The 19,124-nt window shown below is 43.7% G+C and overlaps 1 protein-coding gene across 1 annotated transcript; it reads left to right on the top strand.

Moving 5' to 3' along the window:
* The first annotated feature begins 12,636 nt into the window (after window positions 1-12,636).
* Window positions 12,637-17,783, top strand: FZD4 (frizzled class receptor 4). Its single transcript, XM_040055413.2, has 2 exons — window positions 12,637-12,882; window positions 14,045-17,783. The coding sequence occupies exons 1-2, from the start codon at window positions 12,751-12,753 to the stop codon at window positions 15,371-15,373; spliced, it is 1,461 nt and encodes a 486-aa protein (XP_039911347.1). The 5' UTR covers window positions 12,637-12,750; the 3' UTR covers window positions 15,374-17,783.
* Window positions 17,784-19,124: the final 1,341 nt, after the last annotated feature.

The raw sequence follows: 19,124 nt of genomic DNA, 5'->3' as shown, positions 1-19,124 counted from the left end.
TTCCGGAAGAATAATGAACAGTAAATTTCAGCTATGTAGTTGTCAAATGTTCATGTTGAGATGGCCTCAGGACTCTGATCACTCGTGCTGCCAGCGCTTGGATGTCACAGCAGTAGAATTCAACAGCCTAAGTAGTAACTCCTGAACTACTTCATTTTTCAGGTTTATATTTTCAAACAGGCAGAAAATTTATGTTATCCTGGGTTAATAAACTACATTGTCCTTCAGCAGGATTTTGGATGTCCAAAGATCTCTGTGAGCAGAGTGAGTGGCTCAGAGGAGGCTCTTTGAGGCAAACTGCTCCCTTTCACCTTCATTTTCCAACTTTTCTGCTAGTTGTCTTGAAAGTGCTTTAAATTGCAAATTAAAAGAACATCATATCCATGATTACAATTAGACTTTGAAATACTTAGTTTAGGTGGGCAAATGTAGCTTTAGACAACCACATTTGGACTTCCTGTCAAAAATCAAGGCAGTGTAAAAAACAGTTGTGGATTTGATGGGACTGCAACATCAGACTCTTGGTTGATGGGTTCCTCTCTGCCGGACCAAGGTTTGTCAGTGTATATGAAGAAGAATCAAGGAAACAAGTTGAAGCAAACTAGTTAAAACTCTCAAAAAATTTTAAGCATAGAAGCATTCAGAGAACAAAACCTTCTTTTCAGCAACTCTGGCTCATTCCTAGAAGCCATTTCTAAATTTTCTGCTCGATCAGTTGAGAAAGTCACAGAAACATAGCAACATCACAGTGTCCCCAGAAAAAAAAAAGCACCAAAGAGCCCAGAGAAAACTCTGAATAATGCAGAAAACAAGAACAAATGTTTTATATATGTGGTATTGTTAAAACTCTCAAGCGGCATAAATACAATAAACAATAGCAAAGAATAGGATATTTCTGTGTGTTTCCTCACACTTGAGATGACCTAACCTACCTCAAGCATGGTTTCACTTTGGGACTTGTGAGTTATTTGATTAGTTCAAACTTGTGAAAATAAACACTATTATTCTACTGTTTTGCATTCTTTTGTTCTCTGTAAATAGACTGAGAACTAGCAAAGTAAATTATAATAAAATACAAATCAAAATAAAAACTGCTGATAAAGCAGAAACAACACAAGGGGAAAAAAGTGTAATAAACACAGAAATAATGAAGTTAAATACTCATCACCGAGAGCAGTCCTGTGTGCTCCAGATGATTTTGTCACTGTTTTATTGTTGAGTTCTGATCTCATTCACAGACATCTCCTGCAGAGACTTCCCTCATGCCAACCCTGGCATGGCCAAGAGAAAGACCTAACATCTTGGGGTCAGTATTTTCAGGCAACCCTGTGGAGTTAGATGTTCAGGTTTCATTGTGTTTCAGTGCAGGTTGAATGCCTGAGTTTGTGTCTCTGAAAAAAAAGAACCCCTCGTAACGTAATAGACCATTTCTTTGGCCCTACCTATATTGCCTTCCAGACAGTATATTCCAGTGTTTTTTCCAGTTGTAAGAAAATGCTGTGGGGGCTATATTAGTATCTGCATACCCAGCTAGAAGAGATTATAAATTCTTTATTGAGAAGAGGTTTGCTCTCTAGGCCCTAGGCCCAGAACTCCATCCACGCCTCTGGGGGGCAGTGACATCTTGAAGGCATGTCTTGCAGATCATCTAATATCCGGATTTGTGCGCATCATGTGTTCAGAATTACTATTGTTCCTAATATCAATGCTTTCATCACTCCCTGGGAGAAGTAATTTTGCAGCCTGATATATGTCACTGTTGGAAGGCTTCTCTTGATATTTTTATAGTGGTTTTTAGCACTGGAAGACTCTGAAGATAGAGAGCAAAAAGCTCACTGTGTTGGCTAGAGCTCAGTATGCATGTGCATGTGCCTGTGCATAGAGATGAGGTAACTGGTTAGACATGGTATCATTTTACATTCCCATCCCACACCAGAAAAGCACCTTCCTTCTTTATCCTATTTATAGAAAATAGAAGAATTTACTTGGTTCTTTTTTTGGACAAGAAATGTAATGTCAATGTTTTATACAGATTTCTTTGGTCAAAAGCCAAGGCGGGAATCAATGAAGCCCTGGCTGGGAGAGTATGCTGCCCCTAAAAAGAAGGCAGTAGGAGTGGTTAATGACCTGATGTCCACAAATGTCCAAATTCTGTTGCAATGCCAAAAAAAAGGATTAACCCAAATGATATAGTTCAAGTAAGTTCCCTCATATAAGAACTTAAGCAAGCTTCACATGTGAAATCATAATGTATGCAAGAAATTATACCTCCTCCTGGCACTCCCACACCCACTGAACTGCATCCACCTCTGCTTAGAGAGAAAAATGTAAAAATAGCACAGAAAAGCGTATTTTCAGGTGATGAAATTTTAAGTTAGCTAAATAGCCCAGTTTAAAAGAGTATGCAGTTTTTACCGATGTATGAAGGAGTTATAATTACTGATGATCCAAAAAAAAGAGATATGTGAGTTTACAGGCTTACCAGAAGCCCATTGTCACTAAACAAACGTCATTTAACATTCTGCATCTAAGTTTGGTTTAGCAGAAGAAAATAAATCCAGTTTTTACCAATACTACTTTCCAGAAGGGTTCTTCTTTTCCCTTATGTCTGCTTAACAAATGATCTCTGGAAATGCTGTCTATTTACTTACAGAAATCATGTTCTTGGGAGGCAGTTCATCCTTTCATAATTCAAAGGCTGGAGGTGCATGGTATTATATTTTATGTGCAAGTCTTACAATAAAGATGTTAAAATGATCCTCTAGTCAGGCTGAAGAATGTTTATCCTACAGTCATGCACTGTTGCCCAAGGGTTCTTGCATAAATTCTTCCTTAATCCTCACTCTCCTATTTAACTTGAGCCTGTGTTAGTTCCTCTTACCTTTACCCAGATGCCTGAAGGAGCTAAGGAATTAGATACACATCCTGAACTCCTTTGATAGTCAAGGGAGAGTGAAGCATCTCCAGTGCAGCCACCTTAGATCTGAACTGGACTCCCAGTTACCTTCTCTGTCTGCCTTCCCACATGGTATTCAATGGAGACAAACCCAGCACCCTCAAAACCTATCAAAAATTATATCCCTACATCAGGTGCACAGGAAGGAGAGGCAGGCTTAGGGGCAGGACAGAGTGGGTCACTGGCCTTGGCAGTGGTTCCTTCCATTGCAGTCATCTTGGCATGGTGGCAAAGAGAGCCTTTGAGAGCCTTTCCTGCAGCATTTAAAACATTCTACCTCAGCCTCAGGAACCAGATGTACTGGCAGAGTGGCTTTTGTCTAAATTTGGCATCCGATTCCTCACTGCTTTGCATTATGAGAGCAGAGGGGTTGGTTTGTGTGTTGATCTTCTTTTCAACTAATTTCTTCGTATATCTGAAGTGATTTTACATCAAAAATTGAGTAATGACCTTGCCTCTCAATACAGCACCATGCCCACTTGTGGCCTAGAATTTTCACATTTGGGAGATAATTTGCTCTAGTTTTACTTGGGGAATATTTAGGTCAGATGGAAGCTTTCTTATGTTTTTTATGCACATTTTTAGGAGATTTCTTTTTATATTTTTCATAATTCCCCAAGGATGTGTGTACAGTGTTAACAGTACTGAAAGACATGAACTTTTACTGTAAGGAACTGAAATATCACGGTAATCTAGTTTTCATGGTAATTTGGCCTGTGGAAGTCTCTCCCAGGAATAAAAATGCCTGAGAAAAACAGAATTCACATAAACTCCCATTATTTTCCAAGTCCATGTATGAGTCTGTGGGGAAATAGATGAATTGTCAGCCTCCAAATATAAATTACCCTGCCCAAGAATGAAAGATCAGTTCATACTCAAATTCCAGATCCAGTAATAATAAAAATAAAATTCACCATTAGTTCCATTGATAACAAAGCCACAGTGGAGTGCAAAAGTACCACGGTGATCAGCACAGCACAAATGAATGAGGGTGCGGTTCCCTCACAGTTGAAGCCAAACTAAGCTGATCCATTTCCTTTCATGGTCACACCACCCCTCCTTGTCATCACAGCACTATTTATTTTATTTTGTTGGATTTCTAACAATTAGTTCCTGGATCTACCCTGCCCTGCCCTGCCAAGGAGTCAGAGGAAGAGAACATACGTACAAAGTGTAAGGTGGGTTGCGCTCCACGTAACCACTTGTATGCGTGCAAGGAACTCAAGGCAAACGTAGACGGGCAGCAAAGCCTTCTGCACAAGGCAGAATGGCATTATTTGTGCTTAGACTAATCTGAAAGTCCTTTGGTTTGTGTAACAGTAATCCATATGATTAATTTGCCAGCTTGGATAGCAATTAGGAAACCTGTTTGCCAAAGACTTGCCAAACCAGTACTTCTCACTGTCTGTTATGACATTCGTGTGTTTGTCTTCCTGCAAATGTAGCACTGCTTAAAGTGTATAGGAATAGGTAAAGAAAAATAAAAGCTATGAATGTCATATACAAATGGTTAATGGAAGAGCAGGTCTGTCTGTGTGAGAAAGGGGAATAAACTGTCCTGGAAGAGAAAGGAGAATAAAGAGGACATATTTGCAATTACATGCATGCTGGGTGTATAAATACATTAACAAAAACTCATCTCCTTAAGTGAAATAATTATACAGCTCTCAAGCCGAATGCATTCTGTAATCATTTAAAGAGAAAACAACCATAAATGAATTAAATTTTTTTGAAAGCTAGAAAAAAATAAAAGAATTGCAGTGGAGACAGGAATGTGGAAACAATTAGCACTCAGTAACTGTGTTTATAATGGCCCACAAAGTGAAGAATAGTGCCACTGTAAACTGGGCAGCCCAGCTAGAACTGGAAGACTCAAGTATGGCTGCTTATTTTAAAGTTCTCTGTGATTCCATAAGGACCTGGAGGCAGCAGTGTGAATAACTTAAAGGCACATTACTGTTGCGCGATGCGGCTCCAGAGAGCACCACCAACAGCCCGTATCCTCACTGGGATAGGTTCCACTCCTGTGTCCAGCTCCTCCTTTGTGCATTCACAGGCACCACAAAAGCAATGCGCACACAGCAGACTTCACCTCCTGGCAGATGTCGAGCTCCTTTCCCAGGAGAGTGACCCCACCGCCTGCCGAACACAATACAAAGAAGGGTTTTTTCCAGCAGTGCCCTGCAAGTCAATACTTGCTGTTATGTAACTAAACACAGCATATCAGCTCACATAGCCTTTTTAATGGGGAAAAATAGTACGTTATGAGATTTGTGGCCAGATTTCATCACACGCCTGACAGCTCTGCACTGCTCCAATGACACAGAACAGCTTTCAGCTTGCAATAACAGATTGATTAAACCAGCTCGTCATGGCATCGCTGGAGCAGTGCAAACCAGCTGAAGCATAACAGTAAACCTACCTTCTCAGCTTTGATTTTGAGGGATTTATATCTCAGCCTGATATAACTTCCAAAGATAAAAAATATAATGGATTCATTAGTTAATGTCCATGCTTAAAAGGTTGATATTTACTTTTCTGGTAATAAGTTAGTTCATTTGAATGTTCAAAACCTTTGTGTTTATTTCTTGGTTAATACATTTGAGAAGAAAGCACTATAGGATGATTTTAAAAAAAATCTGTCCTCCTGTGTCCATGAGCATGTTTGTGTAATGTTGGTGACAGCTGGATGTGAAGACCAGGACTGAGTGCAACCTGGGGGAGTTAGGAGCAGTAAATTATCTCCGAGTCTCACTTAAAGCAGAAAGAGTCCTTAAGTCAGGTCCACTGAAATCTGCTTCACAGAACATGCAAAAACGACACCAAAAGCCAAGTACAATGTTGCTTATGGACAGCAAACCCACAGGAAATAACCTCTGATGCTGCCATAGAACTAAAGCAAAACAGGATGCAGAAAGGTTTAGTGGGAAAGATGACTCTGCAAAAAGGAAACTAAGCCTTATTTATAAAGCAAGACTCATGAACTCTCAGGGAGGGACCACTCAGCCTGTCATTTTCTACCACGGCTAAATCACGCCTCATGAGCAATCAGCCTATTATTTCCAAAGTTTTCAGGCTAATTTGCTATTGTGAAATGAAATTTCTTCAAGCGATACAAAAAGTGCATTCCTCCTTCAGGATTGCACCCTGCACATGCCAAATCTGAAGCTACAAGTCCAAGCTGTTTTGGATTGATCTGAGCATTTAAAAAAAAAAAAAAAAAAGGGACCTCCAAACAGTTTTCTGAGAAGGAAACTCTTCATCAATTTCCAGAAAAAAACAAGCTAAGGTCAATGTGGGAAATTTTGAGCCAAAATGTGAGTTTCTGAGCATTGTAGAAGTAATGGTGAGCAGCAGTTTAAGCTGAAAGTCCTTCTGAGAGACAAAAACACTAATTCCACAGTTCATGCTGAGTTTTGCCCCCACCAAGGCAAAGAGTCTACTAATTTTCCTAAAGGGAAGAAATGTTCTTGAAACTGCTCATGCTGTGTCTCTGCAGCAGAGCTTTCCTAAGAGGCTTGTCAAAATTAGGCGAGGGAAGAGGGCAGGGTTTTTTGGATGGGATTTGCATTTTAGCACACAATTTTATCAATGTGGATACACTATGAAAAACTCATTGTTGAAATGTTTTTATCTCACGAGATCCTAAGAGTGATTTTTGCCTCACAGCTCATTGCCTGTTCTGCTAATCTGGTTGGAGAGGTATATCAATCTGAATTATATGAAGAAAGAGGCTTTTGGAAAATTGTTTGGGTTTTTTTTTTTTTTAATTGAAATTATTCTTCAAGTTAACAAGAGAAATACCTGTGTGAAAAAAAAGTACTAACACGTAGATGAAGTGACCTGAGTGGCCTTTATATGGGCACCTTTCATCTTAAGAGATTTATGGATTTGCTCCCTGTTCCCATTGGAACATTGCGTGTGATGCCTCTGTGCCACCTGGATTTCTAACCCCACCCATCAGCTGAGAAATCCTCCTGTATTGTCGAGTGTTTTGATGCTATCTAAATGCAAAAGACTTCTCAAAATTATGCATATTAAGTAGCCCTGAAATTTCCTGTTTACCACGCTATAAAACCAAATTCTGAGGCCTCTGTGTAAACCAAATATTGACTTTTAAGGGTCATGAAGCAACTATTGACCCAAATTGGCATGCGAGGAATTACACATCTGAATCTAGATATGGGATCTGTGTCACAGCTTAGCTGCACCAAAGTACCTTAAAGAAATCACGGTCATAACTGCATGAAAACAGAGGTTCACAGCCTGTCAGGAGACCTGTGCTCTAGACACACTGCTAGTAGTGTCTGGGTCTCCCTTTGCACAGAGAGCTGGCTCACACAGAGGCACCAAGGGTAGAAACTTAAACAGAGAGAGTATCCTGAGAGTATCAGGAGCCAAATCCCATTGGGTCAGGCCCAGAAGCATTCTGCAGTGCACCATGGTGGGTAAATTTGCACATAATATACGCTTCATTTCAAAGTCTGGGCCAAGTCCTGCCCCACTGAGATCAGTGCTGATTGATTAAGCGTTGTTGCATACGAGTGCCACAATGCGCACTCTCTTGTGCACTGGTGTTACCTGTATTATATCTGCTCTCCACAATCACCTGAGGCCAGGTGGGGGGCAGTCTCTTCTCACAGTGAACAACAGAACAAGAGGAAATGGCCTCAAGTTGCACCAGGGGAGGTTCAGATTAGATATCAGGAAAAATTGCTTTACTGAAGAGGTGATCAAGCACTGGAACAGGCTGCTCAAGGAAGCGATGGAATCGACATTCCTGGAAGAGTTCAAAAAACATGTAAGTGTGGCACTTAAGGACGTGGTTCTGTGGTGGTTTTAGCTTGGCAGTGCTGGGTTAGTGCTTGCACTTAACGATCTTCTCAAGTTTAAAGTTTCTGTGATTCTATGAATACGTTATATATAAAACTCCAGATATCTGTGTTTGTAAATATATTTGCATATCTATGTATGTACATGTGCACAAATACATAGACAGCTTACTGCACTGGGTTCTTCATGAGATTGCATAGGGCTATGTTCACAGGAAGTGCCATGACAATACCACTTCTTTCTGATCGTTACTGAACAATATGATGATAATGGATAAATGCAAAGAGGGGGATATATGTATTTCCTGCTTTAAAAGAATCAGCCTCATGAGGCACAGAAGTAAGGGAGAAAACTTATGTTAAGCTTGTGAATGGTAATTAGGAAATAATTTAAAATGTGTTGCTACATGCTTTCAAAGACATTGAATAAAGAAGGTGATTGATTTAAGTCTTGATTTGGAGAAAGAAGATCCTGACTAAAAAAGTTCACTGGAATTCAGATGGAAAAATTTTTAAAAATTCTTTAATGAAATTTAAAAATTATAAAGTTAATTAAGTTCAAAAAAAGCTTAAATGTCAAAGAGTAGGAAGGAGATATTGATTTGAATGAACATTAATCCAAAAGGAATGACAAGAATGTGATAAAATATACAAAACAACAAAAAAATAATGGACAGATGTTCAAAGACAATTTTGTTTTATGTAAATTGAGACTAAAACAAAGTAATTAATGGTAGAAGAATGGTTACTTGATGGAAGTTGTGGAATTGTCAGTAAACAAAACACTAGGTGCTTTGACAACAGTAATTTCTGTTGTATATTGAAAAATGCATATGAGATGGGTTGTATCATAGAGATAACTAATAGTAATTGTCGTTCTTGAAATTTCAGTGTCCCAAAACTCCTCTAGAATCTACACATTTTAAAACTCTCATATGTTTATTTGATTTACATTATTATTGACTTGTATATATGTTGACTATAACATAATATTATTGTATTAAATGTAATATTATTGTATTATTATTGACTTGTATATATTACACAAGATCTTTAAAAGATCTTTCTGGAAGCTCATGTCAATATTCTTTCATCAGTTCCCAGGAGACTGGCTGGGAGGCAGGGACTCTTCTCATCCAGCACCTCTGAGAGTTTTCACCTCTGGGCTGGTCATCCTGTGTTCCTTTTACAGTCAAACGAGATGCAGAGGCATTTCTAGAATGAAATTCATCTGACTAAAAGATGACATCTATGTTTGGTTAAAATAATCACATCCTAATGTGGTCTCCACTTTTTTTTTTTTTTTTTTTTTTTAGAAAAGCAGCAGGATGCCCAAGCTTTCTCAGATCTGCGTGCAAGGCATCAGTCCTGGCTCTCCTCATGATGCAGTGGAAGAGATCATGTCCTTGGAGGTCTAAGCAAGGTCATCTCATAGGACTGAGCTTTTGACATGAGAATCACTCCAGTAGGAAAGCTGAGCTGAGAACTGAATGTTCTACCACTACAGTCCAGGCAAATGTTGATGCGCTGAAAATGTTCAGAGAAGAGTTATGAACCTTCCTAGATGTCCTACAAATCAGTGGAAGACCCAGAGATCCTGGTAAACATTATTTATTTTCGCAGTGTAAAAATACGTCCATGGCTTTAATAAATATGTCCAAAAAATTGCATACAAAAGTAAGTGGGAAATACTAAAAACAAGATAATAATAAGTAGGATTTTGCATTAATGTCATTCCTATTATGTAAGCTGTCTTCTGCAAGTGTCTGTCTATTTTGACTTTAGCTGACTCTAAAGGGACCAAGGGTGCTTAGACTACTAATTCAGACACATCTACTTATACTGTAGAGGATGGTTTGGGCTGAAAGTGGTATTTAAACAGCAGGGTGAAATCTTGCTCCTTTAAAATCAAAAGTATGATTAAGAATTGGGAAAGACGCCTTACAATAGGAAACTCAGGAAGTTCAATCTATTTTGATTACTAAAAAAGGCCAAAAGGTAACTTAATGAGAGCCTGAAATTACCTACAGGGTTAATCTCAGTAATGACTTCTCAACCTGTCCAGCAAAGAGAACAAAAGTCAGTGGCTGGAAGCTGAAGATAACTCAGACTAGAAACCAAACGTAATTATTGGCAGCGACAGCAAACAATAATTGCAGGGGTGGCTGCTAATCCTTTAACTAAAGAAACCAAAAAATTAAATTCATAAAAAAAAAAAAAAAAAAAAAAAAGCTGCAAATCAGGCAGTCAGTGATTGAGGAAGGAATATAGCTTTTTCTGTGCCAGATTCAGGCCAGTGTCTCACACTGCCCAGTAATGGAGGAATCTATAAATCCACTGTTTCAGGAGTTTTCCTATTTTGATCTGTTTAAAGAAAATGTTATCTACATGCTTATCGTGGTCATACTGAATCACTGTTGTATGCATAACGTTCAAAGCAGGTTAATTACCATTTTTTCCAACTCCAGCCTCTCGTACGTTTCGCCAATGCCTCTCACAGCACTCTTGTTTTGAAAACTAATTCCCATTATCTAAAAGATTTTCCAAAGCAAACACAGCAGCGTAGCACTTTCTAATATTTATTTTGTATTCTCAAAGAAGAGACAATAGTGGTAAGAGTTTTTTTTGGTGAGGGAGAATTCTTCTTCTACAAAGGTACTTGTGTCCACTGTAGTTTCATTTAGTCCAAGGAACAGGTCCATGGGCCAAGGGCTTTGCTTTATGATTTCTGAATATGCAGTAGGTGGTTTATCTAATGGGAATTAGGTGAAGACCTTATTCTAGTAGCAGCAAACTCTGCTTCGGTGCCTAACTGCAGCAGGAGATGGCAGATGAAAAGGGGTTTCACATACTAAAACAAAGATGCAGAGTTTTTAAGGTCGCTATAATTCTCCCTCTAGCCTTCTTTCCTACGTAATTTGGAAAACAAATAAACTCCAACCAAAACCTTCTCCTGCGGAAGGCTGCCTCTTACTTTGACGCGTTTGACTGCATGGGGAGCGCCCATCATCCATTCCCTGCACTTGTGTGCTAGAGAAGGTAAGCTTGGCGGTGCTGGGAACAGCTCAGTGGACATGTGCAGCACACCATGTGCGTTCACAGCATTATCACCCACCAGATTAGCAGCTGAGCACTGCTGGGTGCAGACGGCAATGCCTGCAGGTAAATACGGGCTTTGTGAGATACGGTTGGCTTGCTGACTCCATTGCAGGCTCCTTGCCTGACCTTGGGGCTGGAGCACTGTCTGCCTCTGCGTTTAAAAAGTTAAGATAATATTACTTGTCTGCCTCACAAGGATTTTGTGAGGTTAGCGACACTGTTTACTCAAGCTAGATGTAAAGTGTTACGGCAATGAGAGCTATTATAAATATAAGAGCGTTTGGACACCTACGCTCATGAAACCCCAATTAAAGCACTACCCATCCTGCTGGAGGAAAGCACATTAATGCCCATCAGTCCCTGCAGTGTCTCAGGACAGCTCACATCCTGTTTCCACCCCTCTCTTAGGTAAAGAAACCCCACTGGCGACAGAGCCTCAGAGGGGAAAGCTGCAGTGAGTGAGCACAGGGCACTCCATAGCGCGAGTTTGGCTGTGATTTACGGTCTTGTGCTCCGTAAGAAGCAATAGCTGAGGGGTGGCTTATCCCATTAGTGCCAGTCTTGCTTGACCAATGGGGAATGATCGGGAGCAGCAAAGGCCCCGAGGTGTGCTCAGAGACCTGGCTGCCTGTGACAGACACCCTCAGGAGCACATGCACATGCCACATGCTGTACGCGCACAGGAGGAGGTTGCTTAACCAGGGCTTTACAAATATTTTCAAAGTACTTTACAAACAATTCATTAATAGATGACATATTTTTTGCTAAAGGCACAACCAGCTCAACTAGATTTTATTACAGGTGTAAATAATATCAAGAGAATTTAAGTGTGAGCCTTGTTTCTCTGCTCTTAATCCCTCCTCCTGCTGACATGTTAAAGGTCTGCTTAATCATCTAGCCCTTTCCTCCCAAGTTCACAAATACTTCATCCACACTTACTTATTTTACAGGAATTTATACAAATGCCAGGAGGTACCTAGCGGTGCCCTAGAGGTTTCATGGCCCCAGTGAAAATACAAACAATGCTACAGCCCAGATGTGACCCAGCAGTGCAGTTTAACCCATTGCGAAGACAAAGCAGCGGTTTAGAACGCCACCCCGGACATTTTTCAACGTGACAGTGGAAGAGCTGGAGAGAGGCCAGAAATGAGGGGAGGATTGGGGCACCATGAGCCCGAACACATCTGCTGAGCCCAAACACACCTGCGCGGGGCTCAGCCTACCCTGTCCCTGCGGAGCAGAACTCGGGGAGCCCCTGGGACCGACACTCACTCTGGGGATAGTGACGATGGCACATCACTGTCCCCAGGGGCGTTGGCACACGGGACCTGTTGTGGGGAGACGAGACACGGACAGGGATCCCGGGGTTCCTGCGGGACGCAGGATGGGGGCTGCAGGTAGCGGGTCACCAAGGAGAAATGCCCCCTGCGAGGAGCGGTGGGGTGCAGCCGGTGGAAGCGCGCTCCTCGGGGTCGGGGGCGGGCGTGGGGACTGCCCAGGGAGCGGTGCCGGGCCGAGGCGCAGGTGGGACCCCGCGCCCCGCGCTGCCCGGCGCCGTGCGGGGCGGGCTGCCGCGGCGGGGGCGGTGGCGCCGGGAGGGCCGGGCTGGGAGGCGCGTCCCTCCCCTGGGCCGATTCTCGGCGAGGCTGTTTAATAGCGGAGCCGCCCCCGGCCCGCCCCGTTGGAGCCGGCCCGTGCGGCACGGCGCGGCCGGGGCCGGGGCCGCTGCGGGCCATGGCGGGGGGCGGCGGGGGGGCGGCCGGCCGCGCCCGGCTGCTGGCCGTGCTGCTGGCGGGGCTGCTCGGCGGGGCGCGGGGCTTCGGCGACGAGGAGGAGCGGCGCTGCGACGCCATCCGCATCGCCATGTGCCAGAACCTGGGCTACAATGTCACCAAGATGCCCAACCTGGTGGGGCACGAGCTGCAGACGGACGCGGAGCTGCAGCTCACCACCTTCACCCCTCTCATCCAGTACGGCTGCTCCAGCCAGCTCCAGGTGCGTCGGGGCTCCGGGGGGGACCCGGGTGCGCGGGCGAGGCGGGGACGGCTCTCGACGGGGCCGTGCGGTTCCCGGGCCGGCTGCTGTCCCCCAGCACCCCGTCCTCATCCCCGTCCCCTGGAGTCAGCGCTAAACCAACCCGAAAGTCGCGCCGCCTCGCAGCGTCGCTCCTGGCTGGCTGGGAAGAGAGCGCGGCTCGCGTTGGGCGGAGGTGCGGTGTCCCGGCCGTGTCCCGGCCGCTCGCGGCGAGGCTGCGGCGGAGGCTGCGGCGACTCCCCGGAGCTTTCCCGGCCGCTGCCCTCCGTCCCGGCCGTGCCCCAAGCGCCGCGCCCGATTCCATGCGGAACGAGCGGACCTGGCCGCGGGGAGTTGGGGCAGCTCGGGACCCCGCCGGGAGCTTCACCGCGAAAGTTTCTTTCCCAGGCGAACGGCAGGATCCCTGTCCTCCCCACGGGCATGGATTTCCTCAAACAAAACCCAGCTTGTTTCTCGGGGCAGAGTTCCCGAGTCAGCACGCAATTCCTCCCACGGCGTCGCGTCGCCGAATTACTATTATTTAGAAGACGAGAAAACTACAATATTTTATCACCGTTGTAAATGCATACGTGAACTTATTGTGAAGGAAAAACATTTTTCTAGGAGGATCGTGAATCAAAGTATTTCAATAAATGTGGTTCTTTTCCTGTTTGTTTCTTAGCTGAAATATCCAGGCAATGCTCAGAACAAATATATGTATTTGTTTAAACCCCTTTAATTTGGTTTTCTGCTTTCTTAAATTGCACCCTTGAGGTTTGAATCTGGCTACATCCCACTTGCTTCATTGGAACTGATGGGCTAAATTTACATGGAGCTAATCTAGGGCGTAAAATGTTCAGGCTTTGGCTCTTTGGCTTCAGACCACATTTGAACTGAAAGAAGACAACATTGTTGGGTTTTGGTGTGTTTTTTTTGTTTTGTTTTTTTTTTCTCTTGTTTTTATTGTTCTTGGTTTATTTGTTTTATGCTGCTTCCTGGGTTTTTTGAGGCAAAGGACCAAACATTACTGCTACAAAGAAAGAAAAAAAAAAAAAAAAGAAAAAAAAAAAAAAGAAAACTTGTTGTATTGCAACCTGTTTCATTTTCCCCTGACACGGTTGTGATTTCTGTTTCTCTCTTCCAGTTCTTCCTGTGTTCAGTTTATGTGCCGATGTGCACAGAGAAGATTAACATCCCCATAGGTCCCTGTGGAGGCATGTGCCTCTCTGTCAAAAGAAGATGTGAACCTGTTTTAAAAGAATTTGGGTTTGCCTGGCCAGAGAGCCTAAACTGCAGCAAATTCCCACCCCAGAATGATCACAACCACATGTGCATGGAGGGCCCAGGAGACGAAGAGGTTCCCCTTCACAGCAAGACCTCCTTGCAGCCTGGAGAAGAGTGCCACGGCATGGGATCTAACTCAGATCAGTACATTTGGGTGAAGAGAAGCTTGAGCTGTGTGCTGAAGTGTGGCTACGATGCTGGCCTGTACAGCAGGTCAGCTAAGGAATTCACAGATATCTGGATGGCCATATGGGCCAGTCTTTGCTTCATCTCGACTGCCTTCACAGTCCTGACCTTCCTGATTGATTCATCCAGATTTTCCTACCCGGAGCGGCCAATCATATTTTTGAGCATGTGCTACAATATTTATAGCATTGCTTATATTGTGAGGCTAACTGTGGGCCGGGAAAGGATATCCTGTGATTTTGAAGAGGCAGCAGAACCTGTTCTCATCCAAGAAGGTCTTAAGAACACAGGATGTGCGATAATTTTCCTGCTGATGTACTTTTTCGGGATGGCTAGCTCCATCTGGTGGGTTATTCTGACACTGACGTGGTTTCTGGCGGCAGGACTCAAGTGGGGCCACGAAGCAATCGAAATGCACAGCTCCTATTTCCACATCGCAGCCTGGGCCATCCCGGCGGTGAAGACCATCGTTATTTTGATTATGAGACTTGTAGATGCAGATGAGCTCACCGGCCTCTGCTATGTTGGGAACCAGAACCTGGATGCGCTGACGGGCTTTGTTGTGGCTCCGCTTTTTACCTACCTGGTCATCGGGACTTTATTCATTGCAGCAGGACTCGTGGCCTTATTTAAAATCAGGTCTAACCTCCAGAAAGATGGAACTAAAACTGACAAACTGGAAAGACTGATGGTCAAAATTGGGGTCTTTTCGGTGCTGTACACCGTCCCAGCGACGTGTGTCATCGCCTGTTATTTCTACGAGATCTCCAACTGGGCCATTTTCCGCTATTCGGCAGATGATTCCAATATGGCAGTGGAGATGCTCAAAATTTTCATGTCCCTTCTGGTGGGTATTACGTCAGGTATGTGGATCTGGTCAGCCAAAACTCTGCACACGTGGCAGAAGTGCTCCAACAGACTGGTGAACTCAGGGAAAGTGAAACGGGAGAAGAGAGCAGACGGTTGGGTGAAACCCGGGAAAGGGAACGAGACCGTGGTATGAGAAAAGGACAGCGAGACCGTGGTATGAGAAAAGCATCCCGCTGCTCTGAGTGCTCTCCTGTGAAGGACTGATCCTGTGTAAGCATTGCTGTGTAAATGTTGGGAGTAGAATAGGGGGACGGTTGCACAACCTGTCTCTGGGGATGGGAGAAAAAAAAAAAGCCTTAAAGGATAAACAGCAAAAAGATCATGCTGCAGATTCAATAGCCATAAACCATGCTGCCCAAAATAAGAGAGCCCAGGGAGGCTTTAAAAGCTGTGAAGTACCCAAACATGTTATCTTCCTTTTTTTTAAAGCAGGATGCAATTACTGAAGTCTTTAGAAATGGAGGTGCTGTAGCCCATAGCTGTGGGATGATTTTTTCCTTTCATCATCTTACAGCTGATGGAGGAAAGGCAGTCCAGGGCCAAATTCGGGGCTCACCTAGGGTCCAGTTACCAGAAGATGGAGCACCCAGGTCCTCAGCCCGATATCTTCTCCCTGTCGTCAGTACTGAGATGGAAGCCTTTGATGAGGATTCTGTCTTTATGGGGGAATTCTGGTGTTCCAAGACACCGAACAGTTCAGTCAGGGATCACGTCCTGAAACAAACAGCAAGTGGACTTTCCAGGTCTTACCCGTGATGAGTAGGATTTAGTGACGTATTAGTGAGGATGACTTTTCTGTCATCTAATGGCCTAATAATAATTTTGACTCATTCTTTTTGCCATTTATAACCTGGTCTGAATGGAGAGTTGATTCTGCCTTGTGGGACTTTCAACTTCCCCGTGTTTCTTCCCACCTCAGTTATTCTGTGGTTCCATCAATATTTATAAAATCTAAAAGCTTTACTCGAGGCCATCCTCAGAAGCAGAGGAATCAACTCAAATTGGGAAACTGTATATGGTCTTCCATATCTATTATCATTATCCCTCTGCCTCCATTCCTGCCCCTTCAGGTGCTCCTGCTGTTTCTAGCAGATCACTTTATTCGTCTGCATTTATTAGGTTTTTTTAAAAAGTCTTAACTATATAGTGTTCCTTCCTCCAGGAAAGAGAAAAATCAGTTGAAGGTACCCTCAAACAATGCCATGTTTCTCCAAGCAAGCTTACTTGTCTCTCTCTGGAGACTCATTGCATGAAGCAATTAAGTCTTAATGTATTTCATTCAGTGTGATGGTATCTCCTCTGTAGACGCCAGTCTGTGGAGAAGCAAAATGTTAAGTTCCTTGGCAACCTCATGTTCACACAGATCAGTTGTATAATTATGTGTCAGTTGCAATTAAAAGAACATTCTCAGCCCATGACATTGCAGTGCAGCTAACCGCCTCACAGCGATGCTTCGATTGCTCACTGACAGCCATGGAGATGGTTTTTTACTGTGTATTTACACACAGAGTGTGAGCAGGCATTCAGTCCTCAGGAGCAACAAAGACCTTCCCAGTTTTTGTAAAGGGATCCGAGGAATCCACCTTCTTGGTGAATAATGTTGTTTTAAAGAAATTGTTGCATTTTCTTATCCTTTTATTTGAGGAGGCACCAGCTTGTGTTTGTGGGGAGCTGAATGTAGTGTCAGGGGCTTATAAGAAATGTGATGCAAATACACCTAGAAGCACTTAAGAGAACACTGTTATGATGCTCTATCCCTTTGAAACACATTTGGTTTTATCTATGTGCCCCACGCTTTTGCTTCCTTTGTGTGGAACCTGATCAGCTGCAGAGCATCCCCCTGTTTCCCCAGCTCCCATGATCTTCCAGAGCAGCTGAGAGCAGATGCTGCTTTATTAAAGTACTTGCTTTCCACACAGGTGCCCGTGTGCTTCCCAAACCACAGTTCACTCCAGCTCTGGAAGTGAGCACTAATCCGTCCCAGAAGCGTGTATTGTTTCAATGTCAGTGTCGAAACATGTGCTAGAGAACATTTTTTTTTTTCTTTTACAAACAAAATCCAGACCCCAAACAAACCCTAATGGCAGTCTTTGCGGTTGGGCTCCCTCTCCAGCAGAACAAGTGACAACTTGACACATTCTGCTCAAGACACACAAGCACTGTCTTGGCCAACACCACATTGCAGCTGGGCCTTTTCACCCTCTCCATAAAGTCTCTCGCTGTTAGTGTTGTGTTTGGATCTGGTTATTCCTTTGTGGACAAGGAGTTTTGCAAGTGTGAGATCTTCAGATGGCTGAGCTTCTCCATCATGCAGTCTTTCTGCTGGCGCGGTGAGGAATGTAAAGTCAGCAGCTGTATGTTGGCTTTCATGGAGTGAGGGTGCAGTATGACCCTTTTTTGTATCCTAGTATTTGGCTGTGCCAAGGTGTCATGTTCACTCAAGCTGTGCTTCACTCTGAAACGCTTCGGATACTCTCCTGGCCAATAAGCTCCATGTTTGAAGAGACTGATTCAATAAATGGCAGTTTTAACTGTGTTATGTACCTAGACATGAATGGTAAATAGTGCCTTTTTATCAAGTCCTTGCATCTCTGCCTGTTACCCTGTGACCTGCTGACAGAGGGATGCCCCTGGTGATGTGAGACACAGTGAGCTGGATGAGAATGGCACTGCGTAGCCCTAGGAGGGACCTGGATGGATATTCCATTAAAGCATGTGAGGTATTCAAATGCCATGGGAAAGAGGTAGGCTGGGGGGAGGCAAGGCACCAGCTGCTCTTCCTGAAGAGACATCTTTCCCCAGCAGCTGGGGGAATGCTGTACTGACCCAAAGTGAAATCAGTGTTTGCATCAATTGAACCATTCCATTGGTGTATTCGCCCATGTGCATTTACCTGGCTCTGTGTTGGGGCTGTGTAAGTGGGAAGACGCAGCAGACAGCCTAAAAACTGGCACTTGCAAAGAGCAGGTATCAGCAGCTCTTGAGTTCTCTCCTTTCAACACTGTTACGAGCTTAAAGCCAAAACCGGTGTGACTAATCCTGTCTAGGAAGTGCAGTTGCTGTGGTTATACAACCAGAAACTTCTCAGGCGTTTCCTTCGATTGCGCAGTCCCTGCTCCCATCTCCCCCCTCAGTGTGTGCTCTTGGCACTGCAGGTTTCAGAAGCGTCTGCCAGGGAGGTACAAGCTTAGCTCTTACGTTAAACAGACAAGTTAGCTCCTTTCTCTCAGTTTTGAGGAAATAGACACTGATTATTTTGGGGTGTACAGAAAATATATCTACTTCAATGTATGTACTGTAAATTTCTAATTTATCACTGTAAAAAACCAAAACAACTTTGCTATTTAATTTTTATATCAAAATAAAACTTTAACCTCTGTGAATAACTAAAGAATTCCTGGCAGCCTTCACATTTTTGGTGAGTTTGTTTCTTAAATAGACTTCAGCAGTGTTGAGAGTGCTTTTTTCCCCTCAAGGAAGAAGGACTGAAATGCTCGTGCTGTGGTGGAAGGATGCTTTCAATGGGTTCATCCAGCGTGGTTCGGATCCAATAACCGAGAACAAGACATCGTTGGGCAACAGTGAAAGTGTGTTCATGTTTCTGCACATGGGGTGGACAGAAACCCTTTCAAAGACAGCGCCCAAGTCCTGGGTGCTGGCTGGGGCTGCAGCCAGGGCTTTGGTGCTTTGGGGAATATGTACATCCAAAGCGTGAGCATTCAGATCTGGAATATGTGGTGGAGGAGGGCAGCATCACCACCAGTTCAGTATATGGGAACTACTAGTGGCTTTGGGAAGGGGAAAATCCTAATCTTAGTGAACAGCTGGAAATTAGTTCATTCCTATGGGTGATTTCAACCCTTCAGAGCAGAGATTCAATTGAA

The sequence above is a fragment of the Hirundo rustica genome, chromosome 2, assembly GCF_015227805.2.
Source record: "Hirundo rustica isolate bHirRus1 chromosome 2, bHirRus1.pri.v3, whole genome shotgun sequence".
In the NCBI taxonomy this organism is placed as follows: domain Eukaryota; kingdom Metazoa; phylum Chordata; class Aves; order Passeriformes; family Hirundinidae; genus Hirundo; species Hirundo rustica.
This window is presented reverse-complemented; position numbering and strand designations above follow the sequence as displayed.

What these genes read in the sequence shown, in the direction of transcription:
- FZD4 (XM_040055413.2), top strand. Translation starts at nt 12,751, where the DNA reads ATGTGCCAGAACCTGGGCTACAATGTCACCAAGATGCCCAACCTGGTG. An exon ending in GCTGCTCCAGCCAGCTCCAG is followed by an intron (nt 12,883 to 14,044) that starts GTGCGTCGGGGC and finishes TCTCTCTTCCAG; the next exon opens with TTCTTCCTGTGTTCAGTTTA.